This window comes from Cygnus olor, chromosome 2, assembly GCF_009769625.2.
Source record: "Cygnus olor isolate bCygOlo1 chromosome 2, bCygOlo1.pri.v2, whole genome shotgun sequence".
NCBI lineage: Eukaryota > Metazoa > Chordata > Aves > Anseriformes > Anatidae > Cygnus > Cygnus olor.
In genome coordinates, this window is record NC_049170.1 from 111,896,493 (window position 1) to 111,922,301 (window position 25,809).

General features: G+C 40.0%; 2 protein-coding genes across 2 annotated transcripts; both read left to right on the forward strand.

The window, feature by feature from the left end:
• The first annotated feature begins 4,308 nt into the window (after positions 1–4,308).
• LOC121066550 (histamine H3 receptor-like) lies at positions 4,309–14,278 on the forward strand. Its single transcript, XM_040550189.1, has 3 exons — positions 4,309–5,325; positions 8,068–8,234; positions 10,796–14,278. The coding sequence occupies exons 1-3, from the start codon at positions 5,076–5,078 to the stop codon at positions 11,576–11,578; spliced, it is 1,200 nt and encodes a 399-aa protein (XP_040406123.1). The 5' UTR covers positions 4,309–5,075; the 3' UTR covers positions 11,579–14,278.
• Positions 14,279–16,006: 1,728 nt separating this feature from the next.
• LOC121066551 (histamine H3 receptor-like) lies at positions 16,007–25,532 on the forward strand. The gene is given in 4 exon segments (XM_040550190.1): positions 16,007–16,513; positions 16,515–16,713; positions 19,884–20,050; positions 21,552–25,532. Coding segments are annotated over 4 exon segments (1,239 nt in total). The 5' UTR covers positions 16,007–16,423; the 3' UTR covers positions 22,335–25,532.
• Positions 25,533–25,809: the final 277 nt, after the last annotated feature.

Genomic DNA, 25,809 nt, shown 5'->3' on the forward strand with positions numbered 1-25,809 from the left:
CAAGTGAGATCCAGCAAGGGAAAGATATTTCCAATTATTTCCTAGTAAAATGTATGATGTTAAACTGAAACAGCAGTTTTAGCAGTAAGTTTTTCTTGTCAAATATTGTAAATTTGTTGAGAAAAATATAGGCTTTATATATATCCCCTACTTGTGGAATGGTTATAAATTTCATTAGAAAAAAAGAAAAGTATTATAGTGAACTGTTTTCACTTCACTTCACTGGAAATTAATCAGGACTACAGCTGAAACCTAAAAAACCATTACAGGATCCCAATCTCCTACGAGGTAGTATCAGAATGATTTGTTTTTTTCTTTCTTGCTCAAACGTGAGTGACGGGACCAAGAGCTGGAGTTCATATGTGGTTTCTCTGATCAGGTTAGTTGGTTAGCAATGTACCTTTTAAAGAAATGCCAGGTGATTTCTCTGTAAAACAGAGACTTTGAATAGAAAAGCATTAGTAAATTCCAGCCATTTAAAAATGAACTGTCATCCTTGCTAAAAGTTGTGATGACAGAATATTTCAACTAAATTTCGCACCACGTATCTAGATTTATTCCACGCCAAAGTATAGAAAGATCACTTGTTTTCAAAACCTACCACCTGTAACATTTTTAAATGGAGACAAATTTCTCTAACTGCAGCATAGCGATTTTGAACTGTTCATAATTTCTTGGTCTTCAGAACACTTCATTAAATGGGTAATTCAGGGTGATTCTTTTACTGTTTACTGTGTGTTTTCATTAAATACCTGGGGAAGCAGAAGCCGTAACATTTACTTGTGGATTAGTCTGTGCTTATGCATTTATTGTCTAGCACGCCTATTTAAATTAAAATTACGTATCTCTTTATAGGATTATCACCAAATAGTTCATATGATCCCTGACCCCAGTAGAAAAACAGAAGTTTATTCAGAACCTATTAGACAAGTTTTCCAGACTGGTTTAATCATGGTTACAGCCACGCACGCAGATCTGCTAAAAGCAGATTTTAGTAGCGGGTATCCTACTAAACTTTACTTATGCTGCTGATATTTTTAAAAACAAACACACACAACCTTGCTGACTGATGTAGATTATCCTTTGGATGTGAACAGGTTAGTTACCTGTCATTGTGACTTGTGCAGAATGGGTTTGTGATCTTGGGTGCATCCCCAAAGCACGTGAAAACAGCATCCATGGTCATAGCAGCCCTTTCCACACAGACTTTCCAAGCATGGCGTGAAAGAGTTGGGTGCCCAAGACTGTGAGAAACCAATTTAGATCTAAGTTAGCTCCAAGGAGAAATGTTGAGGGAGAGGAATGGAAAGGAATTATGTAGCCATATGCTCCCACAAAGCACATTCAGATTTAAGCCATTTGTTACCTCAGTTGTTTCTCATGAAAAACAGTGAGGCTGCTGATTCTCCTTTGCTATTGAATAGTCTATGGGTATAGTGCTCAGCTAGGATGAGTCTCATCTTCAACTTCATTTGGGAGGCTGTGAAATCTGACTTTCTTGCTTTCCAAATGAGTTAACTAATAGACTAAAGGGATTTTGGAGAGTGTACCATACCTTTCATTCTCTTCCACTGACATACTTTATTAATTAATGCACAATTCCACTCAGATTTTGAGAAGCTCAGTAAGCATTGCTTTTGTCTTAGGGTTGAGGAAAGTGAATCAAAGAAACCACGTAACACACTGAAAAGTTTTGAGGGGAGTCTGCTTGGACCAGAAGCGGAACCCAGAATTTCCAGGTTCACAGGGGCACTTTAGGGACTGCCAAATGTTATTGTGCTGGAGCTGATGTTCTAATTCTTGCAGCAAGACTAGGGAATACAAACATCAAAGGAAAGCAAGGAATTCAAAGCGATGCCATATTTATTAGCTTGATTGTTTAGCTTTTTCTCTGCATCTTACCTTTAACAAGGTCTAGCACAGTTGTTAGATATGTGTGCACTAAAACTATGGCAATCTGTTGCATGCTACAAAATTGAGGATGTGGTCATTATATGTTGGAAGCAATTATATGAGTAACCTCATTAAATGCTCATAATACTCTCCCAATTCAGTTCACTCAGCACTGACGATTTTGGGTTAAGATACAGTGACAACCTCTCTGTTTATACTTTGTAAAGCAGCTTGAGAGAGAAAAAAAGAGTCCAAAACGTTACATTAATTTTTTGCAAAGAGCTGTAATTGCAGCTTCCCAGCTCTGAGGCTGAGTAGTTGCAAATAGCATCAATAACGTAACTGTCAATGTAGCTTTAATTATTTTATCAAAGATTCTCTCTGAATCAAAAATGCATAAACTTGTATGGGGTTTGCTAATAGGAGAATCCAGTTTTAGCTGCATTTGTTACAAACAGTAGTTTTCTGCTTTATGGCTTGCCTATTTGTATGTTCTTTGCATGACAATATACTTTTGGAACACAGTTTAGATCTATGATTTTTTCTGCTTTTGTAAGATTTTTGGAGTATTTTGATCATCATGGGGCTTTGGAGAAATTGTAACAAATGCTTGTCTTCCAAAACTGGTGGCTATGAGTGGGTTCATCAGAGACACCAGCCTGTAAAAAAGTGTGCCAGCTCGATCTGGCATTTCTTGCTATCTGGGGACAAGTTAGGAATCAAAAGCATATCCAAAAATTTCCAGTAGTAAATAATAGTTAAGAGATTGGGTCTTCTCCTACCTTCTGCACTTGAAAAAGGGAGGAGTGCTGCTGGGTATGGAGAAGTCCATTCAAGAACTCCTTCTTGACTGAGGACAAGCATCCCACTGTCTTGCAGAATCATAGAACGAATCACAGAATGACTTGGGTTGGAAGGGACCTTAAAAATCATCTAGTTCCGACCCCCGCTGCCATAGACAGGGATGTCACCCTTGGCATCAGGTTGCCCAGGGCCTCATCCAACCTGGCCTTGAACACCTCCAGGGATGGGGCATCCACAGCTTCTCTGGGCAGCCTGTGCCAGTGCCTCACCACCCTCTGAGTGAAGAATTTCCTCCTAACCTCTAATCTAAATCTCCCCTCTTTTAGTTTAAAACCATTCCCCCTTGTCCTGTCATTGTCTGCCTGAGCAAAAAGATGCTCTCCAATAAAAATAGGTCTCTAATAGAAGAAAACTTTCATGTATTTTCCTTTAGATGTGGATCCTCTAGGCTGTGCAGTTTCTGTGCAGCCAGTTATGAAGGTTTGAAGCAGGTGTATTGCATGCAAGTGGATTGCTGCTCTAGGTTCGGTGCTTCTTTCCACAGGACTACCACTTTGAATGCACAGGGGCGAGCTGTTTCTCCTGTGATAAAAAGGTAGTCAAAAAGAACTGGCTCAAAAAAGAACTGGCTGCATGAGGAAGGAGACACTAAGTATAATTAGGACTTGGTAACTTTTTATAAAGAATCAGTGGTTTGGCAGCAACCATGGCAATTTTCCTGCTGTTCTCTGGCTTTGAATGTACAGAAGGACTGTTGCCCTCCTTAGAAGCTCGTAGAAGCCCTGTGATATTATTTATCGTCAATAACATGCAGAAGGAAAAACTCCTGGAGTAAGAAATTGACTGTTTATCAGAAAAAGTGAACATAAAATAGTCAAATGTCACTTCTGGTTACCATATCAGTATCTTGAGCCACAAACCATTGGAAGGGGAGCACACCAGTGATATATTTTCTATTTTCTTACACTCTTCATTAGGCTACTGGCTGTTGAGACAGACAGGATATAGACTTAGCTGAACCCTTAATCTGCTCTCAATTTTATTCACCACTTTATTTTCTTCTCAACCATGTAATATCTGAGACTTCTAAAACTTCACGTAGATCAGCCTTCATATTACTAGCAGAAGAAAGACTAGTGGCATTACTTAGTAGTTGTTGCCAATCTGTGTTTTCTATGTTTCCAGCCTTACCTGGAAAGGAAATATAATTTAAAGCAGAAATGGACATGCGTGCTGTGCAGTTATTTGTATGGATAATAAACTTTTGTGCTTTTGTACTGCTGCCATTTAAACATTCAGTAAAAACACTTTGAGAATGCTAATGAATTTGTTCCCACAACAGAAGCACAGACATGACGGCCAACATTTTTCAAATTTAAGTATCTAAAATTAGACACCAAAGTGTTTTTAGAACCTATAATAAAAATGATTGAATTTTTACAACGGTGGAATACTCAGCTCTCTGCAAGTGGCTTCATTACTCATACAAAAATACACACACTTGTGGAAGACTCACAATTCCTCCCACCAGCGTGGAAAGAAAAGCCTAGTCCTATTAAAGTTAATTGCAAAGCTCTCATTCACACCCAGGGAGTCAGTATTTCATTCCTTGGTTCTGGGATGGTAGCAGCCTGTGTCACTCAGGCTGCTATGAGTTTTAAAAACCTGATTTCTGAGGATTAGGCCATTACTGATTGATTGCTCTGCTAAGTAAGTAGGCATATGCTTACTCACAGAGTACCAATTTTTAGCCCTATGCTCCACAGAAAGAGGAACAGCAACAGCAACAAAGCCCTCTACGCCTTTGGTCAGCAAAAACATACAACGCAATGCAGAAGGACCGTAAGCTTACCGAAATATGATTACAAGAGATAAGCAAGTATGAAATTGGTAGCGTAACATAGATTAAATTCCCATGAGGATATGTAACCAAAACCAAGAAACATTTTCCAGAAAAAGTTGAGATCCATAATCCTAACAAGAAAAACGTTTCTGAGAAGAAGGGTGGGAGGAAGAGGGAGAGGAAGGAGAGAGAAAATCTTGAATCAGCCCTCATGACCACCCCAGATAATTATCAGGTTGCATAAAGAAGAACTTACATTTTAAAATATGAGCTTGAAAATACTGCATGTTTTTTTCCTGGTAACTCCTCTACAGATACACATGGTTGCAGATGTGTTGGTATTTATTAAAATTTAAATATCTTACAAAAATAGATTTATCTGGCATCAGAACCTTTTAATTTTTTCCTTTTGACTCTTTTTTTTTTTTTTTTGGATGCTTGTCTTTTTGGTCTCAGTTGTTAATACTACTTATGAATCTCAACTTTTTGGATTACAAAAGTTTTTTTCTGGACTGAACTGACCTGGATATACAACATGCACAACAGCACTGCTGAAGCTGATGGGAACATAATGGTACCATGTAACGGGACTTCATCCCCACAGCCGGAGACCTCAGAATTTTCCATGGGCGTCTTGGTACTCCTGGCTCTGCTTATGGTGCTGCTAGCTCTGGTCACAGTCCTTGGAAACGTCCTGGTGATCCTTGCTTTCATCATGGACAGAAATCTCAGGCATCGGAGCAACTATTTCTTTCTCAATCTTGCTATTTCTGACTTTGCAGTGGGTAAGTTGCAATGCTGGAGACCTGTAGTATTTACTTTCTAGTAATGTTAAGAGGTGCAAGGGGGCCTTATTTTGGTGTGTGGTTTCTTGTAGAAATATTTCCCAATCGTGTGCCATGGGGAAGGGTAAGGAATGGTAGAAACTGTGTTAAGTGTTTTAGCAGCCTATTATGTCTCAAAATATGAGATACATAATGCATCATTTCTCGTATAAATACTGGTAACGTCGCTTATCTTTCAGAAACACATTATCATAGGAAATAGGTCCTTTGTCATGCAAGTAGATGTTAATGTTTTTGCTTCAAGAAAAAAATACTTCTGTGTGTGAATCAACATTCACTAAGAAAGAGTGGGAGTTTTTTTGTAGTAAGTTGACTAAAGTCTAGAAAGCCAAATTACATACGGTTTACAGTATCTGGTGCATCTTGCTTATGTTGTTGATATCTTCCATTTCAATCTACTGTAGCACAATACAGATAATAACCTCAGGTTTGCAACTAAACAGTGATGCATAATATTTTTAAACATTTTGTAGAACATTGTGCTATCTACAGTCACCTTAGGAATATGTGCCAGGTAAATAAAAATAGCAAATCAAACAATTCCTAAGAAGTTTAATAATATACATGTCCATTTATACATAGGAATACAAGTCTGAAACTTGTTTGGAGAAAAAACACAATTAAAACAGTGTGATGTGCAATTGGAGATTGATGTATTGAAATGCTCTGAACTGTTGAATGGCTCTGGCAAAAATCTTGCTTAAATTACTGTGTATGCAGATGAACGCTTATGAAGAAGGGTGGCTCTTTCCTGAAGTCCATATTCTGAATTGCCACATCACAACAACAACAACAACTTCTGAAACTGTTTTTATTCTGTATGATATTTTGATCCCTTCCCCCATAAGGATGATGACTTCTTCCAGCTTGTAACTGCCTTGTTGTGCTGCAGAGCTCTTGCTGCCTGCGGTCTGGATGCACGCCTAATCTTTTTGAGGCACCCCTCTGGTCACCCACTAGTCTCACTCAAATAGCATGAGCCTCTGCACAGAAGCTGCAGCAGTCTGAACACCCAGACAGGTGCTTCTGAGAGAAAACACCTCATTGCAGCTGTACCAAAATTCAGATCATCCCCAGGGCTAAGAGTCCTGCAGATGTCACCTTGAGCCCATCATGTCCCCCAGTCTGGGATGTTTGATTCTTGCCTGTAGCTCTCAAACCCTATTCTGCCAGCCAGTGCCCTGCAACCTGGACCTTTGTCAATGACAACAGTTCCCTCCCTACAGTACAGGGTGCCTTATGGTACACAGGAGAAGAAAAACAAGAAAACAAAACAAACGAAAAACCCCAGCAGTGGGAAAACAAAACAAAACAAACAAACCAACAACAAAAAAAAAAAAAACAACAATTGATGGCATTCTGTCATCCTGCTCATAGTCTAGCACCATGTTAAACAAGTACTGTCTTCTAGTTGAGAAGTTTGAAGTAGGAAAAAAGTACAGCTTATTTGGCATTGCCTAACTTCCATAATTTTGTGTTTGATGACATTTGTCGAGTTTTTCATTCAAAACTTGGTTAAAAGCTTTGCATACTTAAGCATCACGCTGACTTGTAGTTCTGTAGCTACACAATTTAGAGTCAGGATATGCATAGATTATCTTTAGTTTCTACTAGATCCTAACTGCTAAAAGCGTGTTTTTAAGCTTGCAGAGTCCTTTGCTTTTTACTTCTAATATATGCATTCTATCTGATTTTTGACCTTCGACAATTTCTGCCTCATCTCTATACTTCTGGATCTATAGCGTACAGAGGTCTCTTGAATCATGGTAGAGAGGGAGAACAACAGGTATTCTTCTCAAGATTTTTAGGGAAATGGAAACTCTCAAGATACTCTTCAGTACCAGTCACAGCATCATAGACTATTATAAAGTAATTCTAAAATTGATTTTTTTCTTTTCTTTTTTTTTTTTTTTTTTTCTCCTGTGAATGTTAAAGTACATGATGTAACCTTTTGTTCCAAGGAGCAGGTATTAGTTGCTCTGTAGAGGCATTTAATTGCAGCCTTGATGCTGTTCATTCTTATGGTTTGCTGCATTTATCTGACATACCAAAGTACACTGTTAGCTCTTCAGCCTTGCAAGTGTGCCCTGTGACTCTGTGTGTAGTAAAATCACCTAGAATATTGTTACAATGAAATCATACTGGCAGTTTCATGACATTTGGATTTAACAGCCCAATTTTGGGTAATCATGGTCACTTATGTATGTTCCCACTGCTTGATGTGTTCCCACAGATAATACCCTGTCAGTTCACCACTGAAAAGTGGTTATGATGATATTATGACAAAAGGAAATGTAAAACAGGATGTACATAATAAAACCTTGCAGTTTTGTTAACGTTCTGATTATACATTTTGAAAGATTAATTTGAAATTCATATTGTGTTTCTATAAAACTTACTTCTGGAGCATTTTTGGATATCATATAGTGCTTCTAAGAGGATAGAAGCATGGCAGTTAGACCATATTTTTGGAAAAAAGTAAATTATAGTAGAGGGGAAAAGGTTTCTTTTGTCTTTATTTTAATGTCAGTAGCTTAATATAGAAAGTTCATTGATTGCATGAGAATACGAAGCCTTCCACCTAGCAGTTCCAGTCAGCATCACTTTTTTGTTAGATACCACAGGAACGTTTCTATGTTTGCATTGTGCTGACTGATGCATGTGTTTCCTTTATTTCTACAGGTGCATTCTGCATACCACTGTACATCCCTTATGCCCTGACAGGGACCTGGTACTTTGGAAGAGGCCTTTGCAAGCTCTGGCTAGCTATGGACTATCTCATGTGCACAGCTTCAGTGTTTAACATTGTCCTTATCAGCTACGACCGTTTCCTGTCAGTTACAAAGGCTGTAAGAACATTTCTAATTCCTTCTTTATATATTTTGAGATTTATATAAAACTCAGAGTACTCACAAAAAACACTAGAAGTTAAGTAGTCCTTCATTTTCCTACCATTTTATTCTGGAGAAACTCTGATGCTTGAGTACATTGTAATAGATACTTAAACTCTGGCAGAAAGGTTGCTGTAGATATGCTTTTTCTTAGCCTCTGAGAATTTACCTAAGTATGCAAAGTTTGCAAAGATTTCATAAAGATTTGGCAGATGTGGGCAGCTATGTTCTTTGGAGATTTTTTCTGTGCAAGGTATTTCTCAAGAAAGTATACTGGAAGTAAGATGTTTCCTTCCATTTACCTAGCTGTATGTGCCGTGGCCTTGGGATTTAGAGACAGGGGATTTCCTTGCTCACAATTTCAGTGTTTCCCTCCTTCTGCCTGGATTAGAAACTATCTAATTGCACTACAAAGGGAGGTGGGGAGGTCAAGGTGGGAAAGAGGCAGTGGGAGTAAGGGTGACCTGGTCTTTGGTCATTAAAAGAGTGGTAACGAAAACTAGTTTGAGTCAAGGAGGCACTTAGGGTTGTGACAAATACTTAAAAGGAGAAGAGGGTATGGAGAGAGACATGGGGTTGACTGACTGCAGAATAGGTGAGGATCTGTTTCCCCAGGGGGGTGACTGACACGTGCTGCCAACAGGCAGCTGAATGGAAACGTCGCTTGAAGTAAAAAGAAGGGATCAAAACGTGCAGAGAGGGGAGAGGTGTTTCGTGAGTGTTATCATTCTTCTGCTTCTAAAGATATCTACTAAATATTAATACCCACAATTTCTAAGCTTTACCTGGTGGTTGGTCCACATGGAAGACAATCGATATCCTTTGCTTTTGATGAGCCTACTAGCTCGAGGGATGTGAGCTGTGTGTTAGATTGGGAGGTTCTTGTTTGGGACGTGCTGATACAATGCCTTATCTCTTTCTCTTCTTCCTCGGTGTTGCGGTTTTAGGGCTGGTTGTTGTTGTGTTTCTCTTGTTGTTTGTTTTTAAAGCTGAATAATAAAGTATGAAAAACTCTGTATTTATGGAATTGCAGTGTTGAAAAATATTAATGAAGTCGTAGAGCTCAGGATGTGAGAAAAGTAAATTAAAAAGGCTTCTGCAACCCAGCTGGGCCCCATGTTCTTACATGATCACCTTCTGTTGTTGTTTGTTTTTTTTTTTTCTCTCTAGATAATTAGAATGGAGTAAGTCCAGAAATGTGTAATTTTTTATCCAAAAGAAAAAATATCATGTGTCCTCATGGACTTAGGATCCACCTCTGCTGCAGGACTAGCTTGTGGTCAGATGCAAGTCATTTCAGACTTGAGTTTTTGTGAAGCTGCACTGAGCTTCCTGTTTTCTGACTACTAAATTGAGATGCTTGTGGTCTTGCAGAAGGCTGCAAATTCATTACTGCAGATGAAGGGAACTGGAGTGGTACTCTAAGCTGATGTTTTAAGATGTAAAGGAGTCTGAAATATCAGGCCCAGATGTTTGAGATTCTAAAATAATGCTTGTAAAACTGTGTCATTACTCTGTTACTCATGATAAAATAGGAACAACAATGCCCCTCAGGTCATATGTGAAAATTAATGAAGATACCATTTATTAATAATTGTGTAACATGCAGTTACTACACCAAAAAACAGCATAGGAAGTTGGTGAGGAAGATAGTACTTCTGGGTCTCAGTAAAGCCTGGGATGAGAAACGTTGAACAGTATGGCATAAATAAAATTGACCAACTTCTCATTAAGTGATCATCTTGAGTGTTGAAAGATGCAGGGGTCCAAGAGCTAGAATTATGTATTTTACATACTGTCCAGGCTGTTAAAATGGTGGTTTTAACTCATATTTCCTAACTTTGGATGATATGACTTTAGCTCCTAATATCTTTTCAAAGATTTTTACAGCTAGAGAGTAAAATAAATTAATGCAGTCTGGGTAGACATAAAAACATCAACGTCTGCAGTAATACAACGAGCTGTTTACGAGGTAAAGTGAGTGTTAAAACAGAATGTTTCAATAAAATAAGGGATGTTAAAGCATATGTCTGGGATAGATTGTTCTATTACGGCAAGAGGAAATAATATTTAAAAATATACTGTCTAGTGTTTGCAGTCTCTCATAGCATCCTGTCAAATGCAGAAGTCTTCTACTTTTGCCCGTGCAGGAAAGAAGTCCAACAGCTGCTTTGACTCTCCTCGAAGCCTGAGCATGCATTTCATGAATCATAAACTGATTCCTTATTACTGTCTGACTGTGGTGGTGATGAAAACAAGCCATGTCTCTGTACCCCTAGAATGGTAGTTTAGCCATCGTAATTTCCGGTCCTTTCCAATCCTAAGTATTAAAATTAATTACAGAATTGCAGTATTTGATGAGCAAGATTAGTAGTGTTTTTAGGACCTTACAAAAGTGAAGATGCTCTATGTGTCTGGGAAACTGCAGAACAAATATTACATCTGATTTGATTGCTTATTTTTTTGAGATAGTTGTTCCAAAATGTTACCTGAGTAAGTGACAGGTCCTTTTCTCACAGGTATCTTACAGAGTCCAGCGGGGAATAATGTCCAACCCTGTTGTCAAGATGGTGGCCATCTGGGTCTTTGCCTTCCTCCTCTACTGCCCAGCAATTCTCTTGTGGGAACGTGTGTCTGGCTACAGCACGGTGCAGGAAGGGCAGTGCCACGCTGAGTTCTTCGACAACTGGTACTTCCTCCTTTGTGCATCCACCCTGGAGTTCTTTGTGCCGCTGCTCTCAGTCACCTATTTCAACGTGCACATCTTCCACAACATCCAGAGGCGCCAGAGGCGCGGCAGCATTCAGGACTCTGAGGCTCCAAGGAGCAGCAGCTCGTCCTGGAGATCTTGCTTCTTGCCAAGGCCTGATGTGTCATCTTCGTTGGAAGTGGAGGACAGTGTTTCATCATTAACGAGGTCGTTGAGACCATCACTGGTTTCTACCTGCCCATCTCCACCACCAATGAGTCCCACGCCTCTCAAAAAGGACTTCTCTGCTTCTTTCCGCACAAATGCTGGGTCAAAACTGCAAAGAGACAAAAAAATTGCAAAGTCGCTTGCCATAATTGTTTGTGTCTTTGCCATTTGCTGGGCACCATATACCTTACTAATGATTATTCGTGGGGCCTGCCAAGGTCGGTGCATTCATAGAACCCTGTATGAAATTACCTTTTGGCTTTTATGGCTCAATTCCTCTCTGAACCCATTTCTTTACCCACTCTGTCACATGAGGTTTCGAATGGCCTTTATGAAAATATTGTGTCCCCAAAAGTTTGCAAAGTTGAGATCACCTTCTATTTAGAGAGTTGAAGTAAATAATTTACAAATAAGGTTTGTCTCCATTTAGTGATTTTTTTATAGGTATCTTCAACAGAAACAGAGAAAATATTTTGTTGGCTAGGGACATTGGTTGAGTGCAGTAGAGGCATGTACTTGCTCTGATTTGCTAGTTTTCAGATTTTTTTTGTTTGTTTATATGGTTCATGCAAGGCTAAACAACATCTAATGCAAAGAATTACTTGGTTTTTGCTGGATGTTCTTCCTGGTTTGTGGGTATGATGTGCTCTTTTTTTTTTATTTCTTTGCTTTTTTAAAGTGCTATTAAGAAAAAACTCTTCTATGGATATCTCCACAGACATTCACTGGAGGGAGATACCTCTTTTTGTATGTGCTGAGTAAAACTTTTATATCCAATTTGTGAATCTGAAGCTATCAGTGAAAAAACATTTCTGCTATATTTTTGAAAGGTCATGTAAAATCCTCACAGGAGCAGTATCACTTCCTTTAAAAAAGTGTTATGAAGACAACATAGTGCTCTGTAGTGGTTATGTTTACCAGGCTGGGCAATATGCAAGTGAACAGACTGCCTAATCTGGCATATCTGTCCTTTTCTAATTATAATATTGTCCATATTTGATGTTGCAGGACATCATACACGTAAGTTAGTAACTCTGGATCTTCTAGAAAATGAACGTTTCCATGGTAATGATTTTTTGAGATTGTTTATCAAAATTGTAACAGACATAAACAGTTGTTGCTCTTTTCTCCTGATAGTGGCTTCCTCTTTGGTCAAGCTTCAATGACTTTTAGTGCCAGATTCCTGCATTATTAGATTACCTAAAAGATAGGCCAGTCCTGGGCACCCGATCACATTGCTGTTGAATTAGCAGAGCAAGCACTACAAAGTTCGTGCTGGATTTGTGATTTTGACTGGCTGCATGAGAACAGACAATACCCTCTCGGGTGGAAAGGTTTGCAAGTACAAAGATATTCCATCAAAATGACTGGGACAAATTTGAACTGACAGAGTGATTTTTATTCTAGATCAGTTCTTTTGTGCCATGTTACTGTGATGATATGTGGATTTTCTCTGCCACTGAACCAGCATCAAGCTGGATTTTCTCTATAGCTGAGCAAGGGCCATATTACTGCTTGAGAATAGGGTTCACAGAGATCTGTCTGAAAGCTGACACAGAAGTGTCTTAAGCAGCTATTAACAAACTGTGGGTGAATAGGCAGTGCTGGAAAGAGCAGGTAATGTGTTGGAGAGGGTAATGGAGTTTGACTCTAACCCATTCCACATGTCAAATTTTCTTACCTTATGTTTGGTGTTGGAAGTTGCACAAGGCTTTCACAGATAGGTAAGTGAGAGTTACTGGTTATTTTTTTCTCTTCATGTGTGTATACACACAAATGTATAAATTAAGGAAATAGGAATTGAATGCACAGAATAATGAAGATTTAAGTAGTCTTCTTTTAAAATAAATATCTAATTTGAAATGGGCTGTAGAGGTGTTGCAAAACCAGAGGACTCATTTGTAAGCACAATTCAAATGCATGTAAACAGCTCAAACATAGCACAGAAGTTAATTTTATTTTTATTTTTAAATCATATTCAGTTTAGAGATCTAGAGCTGAAGACTTCTCTTGACAGTTTTCATGGTGGCAGAGGATTGTATTTCACAACTTATTATGCTTCCTTCCCTTACATAAGTAGTAGTATGCATTGTGAGCCTGATTGCAAAGAGAGAAACAGCTTCAGGAGGTCATTGATTCAGCACAGCAGTTTTCACTGTTATGAGCTAAGGTGCTGGCATAGATTTCTGTAGGATGTGCTTTTTCTGTAAGGCTTTAAAAAAAACAAACACAAAACACCCACACATACACATTTGAAACATTTACAGAATAGCTAGTGTACTAAATAAACATCTGTTCAACAGAGAAACTGTAGGCGGGCCCAAGCTGGGAAAGACTTGAATTGTCTGCTTTTGTATCTTTATGCTTTCAGTATAAAAGAACGTTGTGCAAGAAAACGGTTTGCATTTTATGACTAAATGTATTGATTACTTTGAAAGAATAGCCTTACACAATTATTGAGTAGGTAAAATGGATCCACACTGTAGTACTGGAAAAGAAGAGTTTTTCAGGGAGAGAGCATAGTGTGCAGCAAACTTGAAACCTCAGAGTACTGAAGTTACTAGCGATCAATGTTTTTGATGTTCTGTATTACACCCACAGTGTTCAAACCATTTTGTCACACCACCCCTGTTTGTTTGGAGAGTTCATTTTATTTTTCTAATTGCTCTACTGCTCCCAGGTCAACTCAAATGCTCAGCTGGTATTCTCACAACGTTAAAGATGTCTTGCTCAAAATGGCATCCCAGGTCTTCCCCTCTCTAGTAGACCTGTTTCAGGCTTCTGCTAATATGCTTATTCAGTATTTTTTCTTGTGCATGCCTTTTGTGCACTGACACAAATGTACCTTCCTTGCCAAGTTTGTTTTTCTAAGCAAAATCTCCCTATCCATCCATCACTCATCCATTTCCTCATTTCATGCCCTTGCACTTTTTCCTGTCTTTGCAGATGTCCAATAGCTACTGTAAATACACTGTGATCATAGGCTTATGACTGTGAGGTTCAACTCAAACTGCAACAGCATTTTTCTAAATTTACCCTCTCATGTCTTAAAAAAAATAAAAAATAAAAAAAAAAAAGTGCATGTTGGAAGAAATGGTGTTATCTTTGTTTATTTCTTAGACAAGTCCTTAATCCTAATGATTCTCTGAATGTCTGTCCTTTATGTCAGGTTGTGGTTTTCCTCCACAGGGAAGAAGAAAGGAGAGACCACATAAATTTCTCCCTCAGCCCCATGAAGGACTATGATAAAACTTCCACAATTTTCCTATGGATCTTGTGGCATCTTTTGAAGATTGGTGCAACGTTTGACTTTTTTTCAGTGATTGGGAACCTCTCTTCATCTCCATGACTTTCCAAAAAAGATAAAAGACTTTCAAGGATGCTGGTTCTCTCAGCATTCTTGAGTACAGCCCATAGGGTTCCATGGACTCTTACAGGTCAAGTGCTCCCAAGTAAATCCTGACTCAGTCCTCACCTGCAGGTGAGGCAGATTCCTTCCTTGAGTTTGCTCTCTGAACACAGAGGTGGGAAAGACCTGGTTAGTGAAGGCGGAAGCAAAGAAAGCAGTGGTAACCTCAGCCTTATCTACATCTTCTATCACTAGGTCACCAGGCCTGTTCAGCAACAGGCCCATTTTTTTTGTATTCATGTTTTTACTATTAATGTGGAGGTGGAAGTTCTTGGTCTTTGTGTCATCCTCAACGTCCTTTACAAGCATAAACTCCAGCTAAGCTTTAGTTTTCCTAACACCATGCTTACATGACCAGGCAGCAGTTTACATTCTTTCTTTGTAGCCTGTCTTTGCTTGGTATATCCTCATGTTGCCTTTTTACATTGTAGCTCTGCTATGAGTTCCCTGGTTAGCCAGTCTTCTGATATACTTTTGTTTTCCGGAGAATGGAGATGGACGTATACCTACTTGTTTTCCTGAGAATGGGGATGGACTTCTGTTGTGCATGGAGAAATCTGTCCTTAAAGGTCTGCAGGTTTTCTGAGCTACTTTGTGCTTTAGAGCTGCCTCATGTGGGATCCTACTACCTCTTTCCTGAATAAACTTCAGTCTGCTCACCTGAAGTCCAGGAGGTGTGCTCTGCTCCTTTTTTTCCTCGCTAGGATCCTCCTCCGCCACTTCATGGTCACTACAGCTGGAGCTGGCATTGATTACACATCCCTAACCAGCTCTTCTTTAACAACGAACAGCTGATCTGTGCACTAGCATCCTTGACCCATTGAGTACTTGTATCACCTTAAGCGGGCATCTGTTTGCCATATTTTATCATTCCCGAGGTGTCTTCTATTCCTATTGCCCTACAACTTTTGCTTTAATTCTCTTTACAATATATTTCCCTTAGTTTCCCAGACATGATCCGAGCACTGCACATCTCCTCCCCACAGTGTCCCCACCCTCCCTTTCCTTGTTTTGTGCCCTATCTCTCGTTGAGCACCCAGCATTACAGCCCCGGTCTGAAAACCAGTTGCGGGGTGTGCTGCGGAGCTGGTGACCCTCAGGCATGAGTCACAGCCCTGGCCTGCTCACTTCTGTGCCACCTTTACCAAAATAGATGAAATTATGATGAGGAGGGGTGGGTATTTAGCTTACTGTTCTCAAGGATAGACTTGCTTCCTGCTTCGGATAACTTCAAAAGGTGACACTTCTGCAAAGTAGAACTGAATTTTAGACACTCTGTAGCCAGCAGCAGTGAGAAATACACTTCTCTGTTTTTAACTGTGTAGTTTAGTAACAGCAAGCACAATGGTGCCTATGTTTACAGTTAGAGAAATAGAATTGTAGTAATTTACATCCTGTTGACCATTAGGGAAGTGAAAATGAGTTTTTTTTTTTTTTTTTTTTTTCTTTTTAGCTTCAGCTGAATTCAGTGAGTAAAACAGCTTACACAATGCTAATATGCAAACTGCCTGACTTCAAAAAGAGCTGTTTTCAGACTAACTTTTCTGACCTCAGTAGATAAAGATCAGCCGTCAGGAGAGAAAAGAGATCATCATTTGCTTTAAAGTGTGCATTTACTGTTGCTTATGAGGTATCTTTTTTACAGACCTTTTTTTTTTTTTTTTCAGGCCAATAGGTGCATTCAGATCAAAAAGCATGAGAGACTCCAGGCTTTGAAATCTTGTGATCTAGTATGTTGATATTGAGAAGTAGTCTGGATGTTTCAGTATTCAGCCCATCCTGTTAAAAGGTTTGTCTCAATCTATTGGATAAATCTGTCAGATGCAAGTTTCTTCCCAGACTCAACTGACCTGGCTACACAACATGCACAACAGCACTGCTGAAACTCCGCACACGATACGACCATGTAATGGGGGGTTTGTCCCCACAGCCAGAGACCTCAGAGTTTTCCATGGGCGTCTTGGTGCTCCTGGCTCTGCTTATGGTGCTGCTAGCATTGGTTACAATCCTTGGAAATGTTCTGGTGATCTTTGCTTTCATCATGGACAGAAATCTCAGGCATCGGAGCAACTACTTCTTTCTCAATCTTGCTATTTCTGACTTTGCAGTGGGTAAGTTGCAATGCTGAAGATATGTAATACTTGTTTTCTAGTAATGTTAAGAGGTGCAAGGGGGCCTTATTTTGGTGTGTGGTTTCTTGGAGAAATTTCCGAATCGTGTGCCATGGGGAAGAGTAAGGAATGGTAGAAACTGTGTTAAGTGTTTTAGCAGCCTATTATGTCTCAAAATACATCATAATGAGATAAGTAATGCATTCTTGGTCTTGTAAATGTTTTTAATGTTGCTTCAGAAAAAAAAAAGGAGCAACTACTGTATGTAAAAAATACTGATTGATGGAAAGAGGTTCTTTGCCACAGTTTCTGATTTACTTTTGCTCCTCATGTAAAACTGTTCATTACACATCATCATAAAATCTGTACGTTTGACAGAGTAACTGTTTTCTTATGCAGCTCTCTGAGGTACATCAAGGTAAATGGATTACTTCTCTATGCAATGCTAATGGCCTATGAGTGTATTACATTAGAACAAATGCACTTTACCACTGTAACTTTTCACTGAATGCAACTCAGTGCACGATATGGATCAGAAGGATTGTCCTGATGCCAGCAGATTATTGCTTGCATCTTCCATCTGTTTTCCTTATTAGCCTCCTTGTTGCATAGTGTCAGTGCAGTAGTCCTGGAGATGCAGAGGATCCAGTCCTAGTGGGTGATGCCAGGCGAGGAGGCAGGGGCTGTGAATGCATTATGCCATGCTCCTGCAGGGTTCAGACCATTAAAACAGCAAAAAAAGATGGTCCAGTGGGAGATGTTCCAGCAAATAGGAAAAAGGTCTGGTTTTTAAGTACTTCAAATTACTGAATATGATTTTTTTAGAAGGCTTTTGGTGTTTCAGTGAAGGCTTCCTGGCTCTTTAAATGTAGCAGCTTCAGCACAGAGCTGTAAGTTTTTAAATGTGGGTCCTAGGAGCAGAGGGAGTGATTGTATCTAGAGAAGCATGATAAAATCTTCCTGCATCATCTTGACTTGAGGCTAGAAAGGAAGCATTTCTGCACACAAGTGCTTTCTCTTTAGGACAGTCGCAGAGACCAGTACTCACTGGTCCTTGAAGAGGGAAATAACACTTACCAACATACTCCACTTCTGGCAATACCACCCCTCCTAAATGCTGTTGCTTTGCCAGTGCTGAATAGTGAAATATATCAGGCTAGCCTTGAAGATTTTGCTTCACTTATGCCAATTATTAAAAGAGGTCCCTAATTCTGGTGCCTACGCAATGGGCAGAAACCAAAGGAGCTGGAGCCTTTGCTTTCCTGCTCCTGGCAGACAAATTACTGGAGCTGTCATTTCGTTGCTCAAACCTTCTGCAAAGATGTGTTTCTTCTGATATCTTACAATTTAGTCAAGAGATTTAAATACCTGCCTTCTACATCAGCTCTTGTTGTGATTGGCGCCTTATAGAGTCTTAAGTCAGCCATCAGGAAATGATTGCTCTCAGTATTTTGCTGACCCATAAACTACCTAAATCTAGGACTTCATCTCTGGGATCAGTCAGAAGAGGTTTTATTTTTTGGAGCTGCTGTAGCATTTTTTAAAGTTCTTATATGTCTGGAATCTTTCCAAACAATGTGACTCATTTTGTTTGCATCCTTTAATTAGTAATATTAAGAATGGTTTCATATATGAACTCTTAAAGCTTGGTTCTTGCATCTGTATTTATATCTACAGATAAAATCCTTCAATAATCATTTTTTGACATGGTGCCAAACATTGTTTTGTCCCACTAAAGTCGATGAGAGCAATAGTTGTCATCAACAACTCTGAAAAATGGGGGTTATTTTTTTGTACAGAATTGATGCTGCTTACATTTAAGGTGTATGTTAAGACAAACCATCACCACATCATCCTGAATGTTCTGTACATTCTAAGATCTTGCCAGACATATTAAAAAAGAATAATCTGAAGAGTTTAAAATGTATCTCGAAACTGTGTACAGTTCTATATTTGCCTTTGGTGGATCAGCATTTTCAGAATCAGATATTGCAGTATACTTTTGAAAGAATATTAGTGGTAAAGTAAAGAAGTTGCTGGCTTAAAAATAAAACACAAGCATGACTTAGAACCATAGAACCATAAAGTTATCTAGGTTGGAAAAAATCTGACCTCCCATCAGTAAACTTCAGTGCCATGTCCACACATCTCTTAAATATCTCCAGGGAGTGATGTTCCAATGCTTGACCACACTCTCCATGAAGAAATTCTTCCTAATGTCCCATCAGACCTTCCCTGGCATAGTGTGAGACTGTTTTCTTGCATCCTATCACCTGTCACCTGAGAATAGAGTCTGACACCCTGCTCACTGCAACTTCCTTTCAGGAAGGTGTACAGAGAGATGAGCTCTCTTTTTACTGGATGCAACTTAGTGCAGCCTATGGATCAGAGGCATTGTCTCACCAGCAGACTGTTGCTGGCATCTCCCATCTGTTTTCCTTATTAGCCCACGCTTCCCATAGTGTCATTCTCCCCGTATTTCTTGTAGAAGTACTTCAGTAGAAGGTCTTCTGGACAAAAGGTAAATGTAATAAAACAAAAAATAGTTCTGGGGTTAACCTTAGTTGGAGAAACAGCATGATTTAAAACACCACTTAAAAATGGAATGGTTTTCATATCTCAGTTGTTTCTGCTCTATCTGTGGTAGAAGAGGTTTCCACACACCACGCAGCCTCTCCAACATATTGTCTGTAGCATACAAACACTAACCAATCTTACATTAATAAGCTATGCTAGCAGGATCTGTAGATGTGTTTGGGGGGAAAACTCTAACAGAGATAAAAGAAGATATACAGCAATAAGTTTACATTTTGTAGCATAGCCACGATGCATAGAATGCTGCATACTTGCTGCAGTACTGGCTTTATATTTTTAGAGACTATATAGTTGGTTAGACTGCAGTTTTCTTCTGTGGATCTTTCTTTGCTGATTTGCCCCACGTTTATTCCCAACAATCAACATACACTAAGATCTAATACATAGAAAGTCTTCATCAGATTTCACGAGAATGTAAAAATTTCTCTATATAACTTACATATACACCTTAAAAGTATACTTTTTTTTTTTTTTTTTCCCCACCTAAATATCAAAATATTGTCTCTCTTTGCTTCCAGGAGTACTGTTTGCAATCTGTAACAACGGCATGGTGTCTCTGTGATTGCTTTCCATAGGTGCGTTCTGCATACCTCTCTACATCCCTTATGCCCTGACAGGGACCTGGCACTTGGGAAGAGGCGTGTGCAAGCTCTGGCTAGTTATGGACTATCTCCTGTGCACAGCTTCAGTGTTTAACATTGTTCTAATTAGCTATGACCGTTTCCTGTCAGTTACTAAAGCTGTAAGTACCCTATTTATAGTCTCTCTCAGTTTTGTGGCAAGACTGTGGGATTTGGCAAGGCCATATCTTGATATTGGTGATAAGCCCTTTGCCTTATTGGTGAGTACAGGGCCCAGATTAATCGAGATAGTAGCCCTGAGAAAATATGCTTGCATGTGGAGATAGTTGTGGCTAGATGCAGTGCTGAGCATGCTCCAGCCCAGATCTGGTCAAACAGATCTTTTCTCACAATCTCTGCTGCAGGTTGCTGTTGTGCTGCCACTTTAAGGAAAGCAGGCTGAGGAGTGAAAAGGCTGAGACAAAAGGCTGGCAAAAAGGGACCAAAGAAGGAGAAAATCTGACGTAAACTGGATTTGGGTTTGGACCTAAATCAGACATGGGAGGAAAAGGCTAGGGTGGTGAAGTGAAGGACAACAGGGAGGATGGCTAGGCCTGAGACGTGGCTCCAAATGACCCTGGAGAAGACTGGGAAGAAGTGCAAATGGGGCAGAGAGTGGGCCAAAGGACAGACTGCAGAGAGCATCTGTGGGTATGAGGCAATTTCCTCTCCATGTCTGAAGCAGAACCCCAAACTTCAGATGCACTCTATGTCTCTGCTTTCTGCAGAGCATCCAATGCACCTTATGTGTGCTTTATGTCTTGGTTCATACTAAGGCTGGAGGCCAGCATTTCCCACTCATTGCTCTGTTGGCTGAAGTGGCAGAGAAATGTGGGGCTGAGCTAGGAGTTCCAGCTCTTGGGTGACCTATGGGAATGTCAATATTATGCCATATGAAAAAAAGATCAGTTGTATTTTTGTTAATTATAATTACTTGAACTTATTACAAATGCCTTTTTATTATTATGTATTTCTGTTATTTAATTTTGTTTTAATGAAAGAAACTGGGAAATCAAACACGAAAACATTTTGCTTTTAAGTGAAATTACATTGGAAAACCAAAGGCTCAATATTTACAAAGTACAAACCAGGACAAAGATAAGGGTGATTTTGTGGTTTCATCAGCTAATGTCTGCACTTCAGGGTTGGATTCTGCTCCTATGTGTTCATGGAATGTGCAATAAATGATTTTTCAAAGGTGCACATTAAATTTGTGACATAATTTCTGTTGACCACTGTGCCACATTTAGTCCTGTATCTTGTAAAGTGCTGTAAAAAACAGTGCAGTTGTCAGTGAATGGGAGTCATTCTCTGAGCAACTATAAAACGTTAATTACTCTGCCAATTCATGCTGCAGATGTTTCAGACAAGGCGTACCAAATTACTAGGTACTTCTAACTCTGATGGATGATCATGTTTCATTGCCTGGACCAGGACCTTAGAACTATGACTGATACCTAGACAACCCTGTGTTATGTCAACATCAATACCTGAGTGAGCTTGAGCTGATGAGCAAAGATGCAACTCCATTAGCAAATGCTATGCTAAGCTCATCTTTGGCTAATTCTCTTGGTTCAAATATTTGCCTCTTCAGCTGCAATTTTTTTTTTTTCCCCCTCACAGGTATCTTACAGAGTCCAGCGGGGAATAATGTCCAACCCTATTGTCAAGATGGTGGCCATCTGGGTCTTTGCCTTCCTCCTCTACTGCCCAGCAATTCTCTTGTGGGAACACGTGGCCGGCTGCAGCACGGTGCAGGAAGGGCAGTGCCATGCTGAGTTCTTCGACAACTGGTACTTCCTCCTTTGTGCATCCACCCTGGAGTTCTTTGTGCCGCTGCTCTCAGTCACCTACTTCAATGTGCACATCTTCATCAACATCCAGAGGCGCCAGAGACGTGGTAGCATTCAGGACTCTGAGGCTCCAAGGAGCAGCAGCTCGTCCTGGAGATCTTGCTTCATGCTGAGACAAGGAGCATCTTCCTCATCGGAAGCAGAGGACAGTGTCTCGTCCTCCATAAGGCCAAAGAAAGAGTCTTTGGTAGCTGAAAGCTTATCTCCATCCAGAGCCAATTCTGTAACCCCAGAAAATGACCTCTCCATTTCTTTTTGTGCAAGGACCAGGTCAAAACTACATCAGGACAAGAAAATTGCAAAGTCGCTTGCCATAATTGTTTGTGCCTTTGCCATTTGCTGGGCACCATATACTTTACTAATGATTATTCGTGGGGCCTGCCAAGGAACCTGTGTTCATAACTCCCTGTACGATGTTACCTTTTGGCTTTTGTGGCTCAATTCCTCTCTGAATCCATTTCTCTACCCTCTCTGTCATGATAAATTTCGAATGGCCTTTATGAAAATATTATGTCCCAAAAAGTTTGCAACATTAAGATCAGGCTCCTTTTAGAAGAAGAAGAAGGAAAAAAAAAAAAAAAAAGACTGAATCATAGAATTATAGAATATCCCGAGTTGGAAGGGAGGGACCCACAAGGATCATCGAGTCCAATTCCTGGTCTACCCAAAAATTAAGACCATATAGTCCAAATGCTTCTTAAACTCCAACAGGCTTGGTGCTGTGACTACATCCCTGGGGAGCCTGTTCCAGTGTGTGACCACCCTTTTGGTGAAAAACCTTTTCCTGATATTCAGCCTGACTCTATTCCCTCGGGTCCTGTCCCTGTCCCCAGAGAGCAGAGCTCAGCGCCTGCCCCTCTGCTCCCCCTCGTGAGGGAGCTGCAGGCCACCATGAGGCCTCCCCTCAGCCTGCTCTGCTCTGGGCTGAGCAAACCAAGGGACCTCAGCTGTTCCTCGTATGTCTTCCCCTCTAGGCCCTTCACCATCTTTGTAGACCTTCTCTGGACACTCTCCAACAGTTTAACGTCCTTTTTGTACTGTGGTGCCCAGAACTGCACACAGTACTTGAGGTGAGGCCGCACAGCACAGGGCAGAGCAGGACAATCCCTTCCCTCAACTGACCAGCAATGCCATGTTTGATGCACCCCAAGGTGTGGTTGGCCCTCCTGGCTGCCAGAGCACACTGCTGGCTCATATTCAACTTGCTATTAACCACAACCCCCAGATCCTTTTCTGTGGGGCCGCTCTCCAGCGTCTCATCGCCCAGTCTATACGTATAGCCAGGGTTGCCCCGTCCCAGGTGCAGGACCCAGCACTTGTTCTTGTTAAACTTCATGCGGTTGGTGATTGCCCAGCTCTCCAATCTGTCCAGATCTCTCTGCAAGGTCTTTCCACCCTCGACAGAGTCAACAACTCCTCCAAGTGTAGTATCATCAGCAATTTTACTCAAAACACCTTCTAGTCCTACATCCAGATTGTTTATGAAAACACTGAAAAGAACTGGACTTAAAATGGAGCCCTGGGGGACCCCACTGGTGACTGGCTGCCAGTCTGATGTAACCCTATTTACCACAACCCTTTGAGCCCTACCTGTCAGCCAATTGTTCACCCACAATATTATGTTTTTATCTAGCTGTATGCTGGACATTTTGTCCAGTAGGATCCTATGAGAAACCATATCAAAAGCTTTACTGAAATCCAAAAATATTACATCAACTGGCTTCCCTTGATCGACTAGGTGGGTGATCTTATCATAAAAGGAAATTAAATTTGTTAGCAGGACAGCTGTAGTACAGCTGAAGTACAGCTGTATCTGTAGTGGTTGATGGATGTAAGTAGCCAAGGCCTGTAACTACTCTTTTCAGAGGAGTAAACTAGTTACAAAAACTAGGTAAGCCTTTGGTGAAATATATTATCCTTCAGATTAATACATGTGCCCAAAGTTTGTGGACTTTTTCCGGGTATTCCAATTGGCAAGGAAAAGGGTATTGCCTCTGCCTGACTTTTCTTAGTATAATATTCACATTATCTTCATTCTTATTGTGGAAGATACTTTCTTCTATTGCAGTACTGCTTATATTTGTGTTCATGGGTGATATTATTTAGCAATACGATAAAGGTTGGTTATTTGCCATAAGGCCAATAGTGTTCAAAAGTTAATATCTTCTCTATTTCATTTCTTTTGAACAGTTTGTAGTGCATTCAGAAGTATTTTTCCCCTTATTATAATATATCCAGGTAATTTATGACTTTGTTGTCAGGCATATAGCAGGATTACTTTCTCTCATTAATGATGTTCGGATATCAGGAGAATACAGGGATTACTTTTTAAAAACAGAGTGAAGATGTTCTCTGCAGAAAGGCATTAGTCTACATATCTGCTCAGATGAAGCAGTAGAGAATTTAGAAGTATTTAGATGCATTAGAAGTATTAGATGCGTTTACATGCATCTCTAGCTGTTCTTCAAGAACCAAGACTTTAAAGCTATAGTTTTGAGAGGTCATAGAAGAATATTATTTCCTATTCAAAAGCATTATAGATATGAAGGCAAGACCTATAATAGCCTGACTGTGATGAGAGAGAGTAAGGAGAATGCATCTGTGAGTGAATAATCCAACAGAGCACCTTTCAAACTTTTGGAACTCCTTGGATCTCATTTGATTGTGTGTCCCCACAAGAGCAGCAGCACAGCCTTGCAAGGGCAGAAGACACATGGCTTGAGTACTCCGATGCAGGAAGACATCTCCTCTCTCCTTGAAAGCACTGAGCAGCTGATCATGAATGGAGTCATCTGCTGTTCTCTCATTTGTAGTTAGTAAGTACGGCCTGCCCTTACTCCACAACAGTGAGAAAATTTGTGGCTACCAGCCCAGGGGGAGATGTGTGCAGTGGTCAAAGCAACTCCATCTTTTTATACTCCCCTCTGGATCATTTCATGACTCCCAGTAGAATTGTAACCTGTGCTGTGAAAAGTGCAGGTCTAACAAGCCCTGCTGACTTCCAAATATGACATAATGCACAGGCACTAACTCAGCTCCACAGCTGAGCAACATCCCTACTCAGTTCAGGGTGCCAGTGGGCAAGCATTACAAATAATTGAGAAACAATTAAAAGTGATTTTTTTTTAAAATCTCATTTGTCCCCTTCCATGCATCTTCTATTTCTATTGTCAGAGGTTATGATAAATGGATAATTTTCTTACATGCTGAGGTTGTGTTTGATTTGCTGCATGAGCTAAGAAAATGACTGACACCAATGACTACCTATAGTTTGTGTGGTGATGTAGCTGAGAAAATATAAGAGGTAATAATAGAGGAATAATATGAGGTAATCTTCTTCCAATATGCAGTTTCCAAGCTGTTAAGGGTTATTTAGTTACAGAATTTTGGAATTTTAAGGTACTAGGTTCCTTAATAAATAAACAGGTGTAACTTTTAAAAATGCAAATAGTTTCTCTTCATCGTGCTGTCAGTAAGTACAAGACTAGCAGATAAATGAACAATAAACACTAAAGAAATATGAGAAGTAGCAGATGTCCCTTTTAACTTCTGGCTTTATTTAGTGCATACTCATATAGTATATTAGTACGTTTTACTTATCTCTCTTCTGAATATTCTCCTCCTGGGCTGAACTACCATTTAATCACAGTTACTTGTTGTGCTATATTATGTAATAATCTAAACTCATCTGCTTACACCAAATATGTATATGTATGTGCTGTGGTTTAACCTGGCAGGGAGCTAAGTACCCCAGAGCTTCTCACTCAGTCTCCTCAGGTGGGATGGGGGAAGGAATCAGAAAGGTAAAAGTGCAAGAACTCATGAGTTGAAACCAAGAGAGTTAACTAGGTAAAGCAAAAGCCGTGCACACAAGCAAAGCAAAACCAGGAATTCATTTGCCACTTCCCATCGGCAGGAAGGTGTTCAGCCACTTCTAGGAAAGCAGGGCTTATCACAAGTAATAGTTTCTTGTGAAGACGATCACTACAAAAGCCCCCTCCTTCCTCTTTCTTTACCCAAGCTTTTAT

Bases quoted from the DNA above. Each gene is read 5' to 3' on its own strand.
- LOC121066550 (XM_040550189.1), top strand. From the start codon at position 5,076: ATGCACAACAGCACTGCTGAAGCTGATGGGAACATAATGGTACCATGT. The intron at 5,326-8,067 runs GTAAGTTGCAAT...TTATTTCTACAG, and splicing joins TATTTCTGACTTTGCAGTGG to GTGCATTCTGCATACCACTG. The intron at 8,235-10,795 runs GTAAGAACATTT...CTTTTCTCACAG, and splicing joins TCCTGTCAGTTACAAAGGCT to GTATCTTACAGAGTCCAGCG.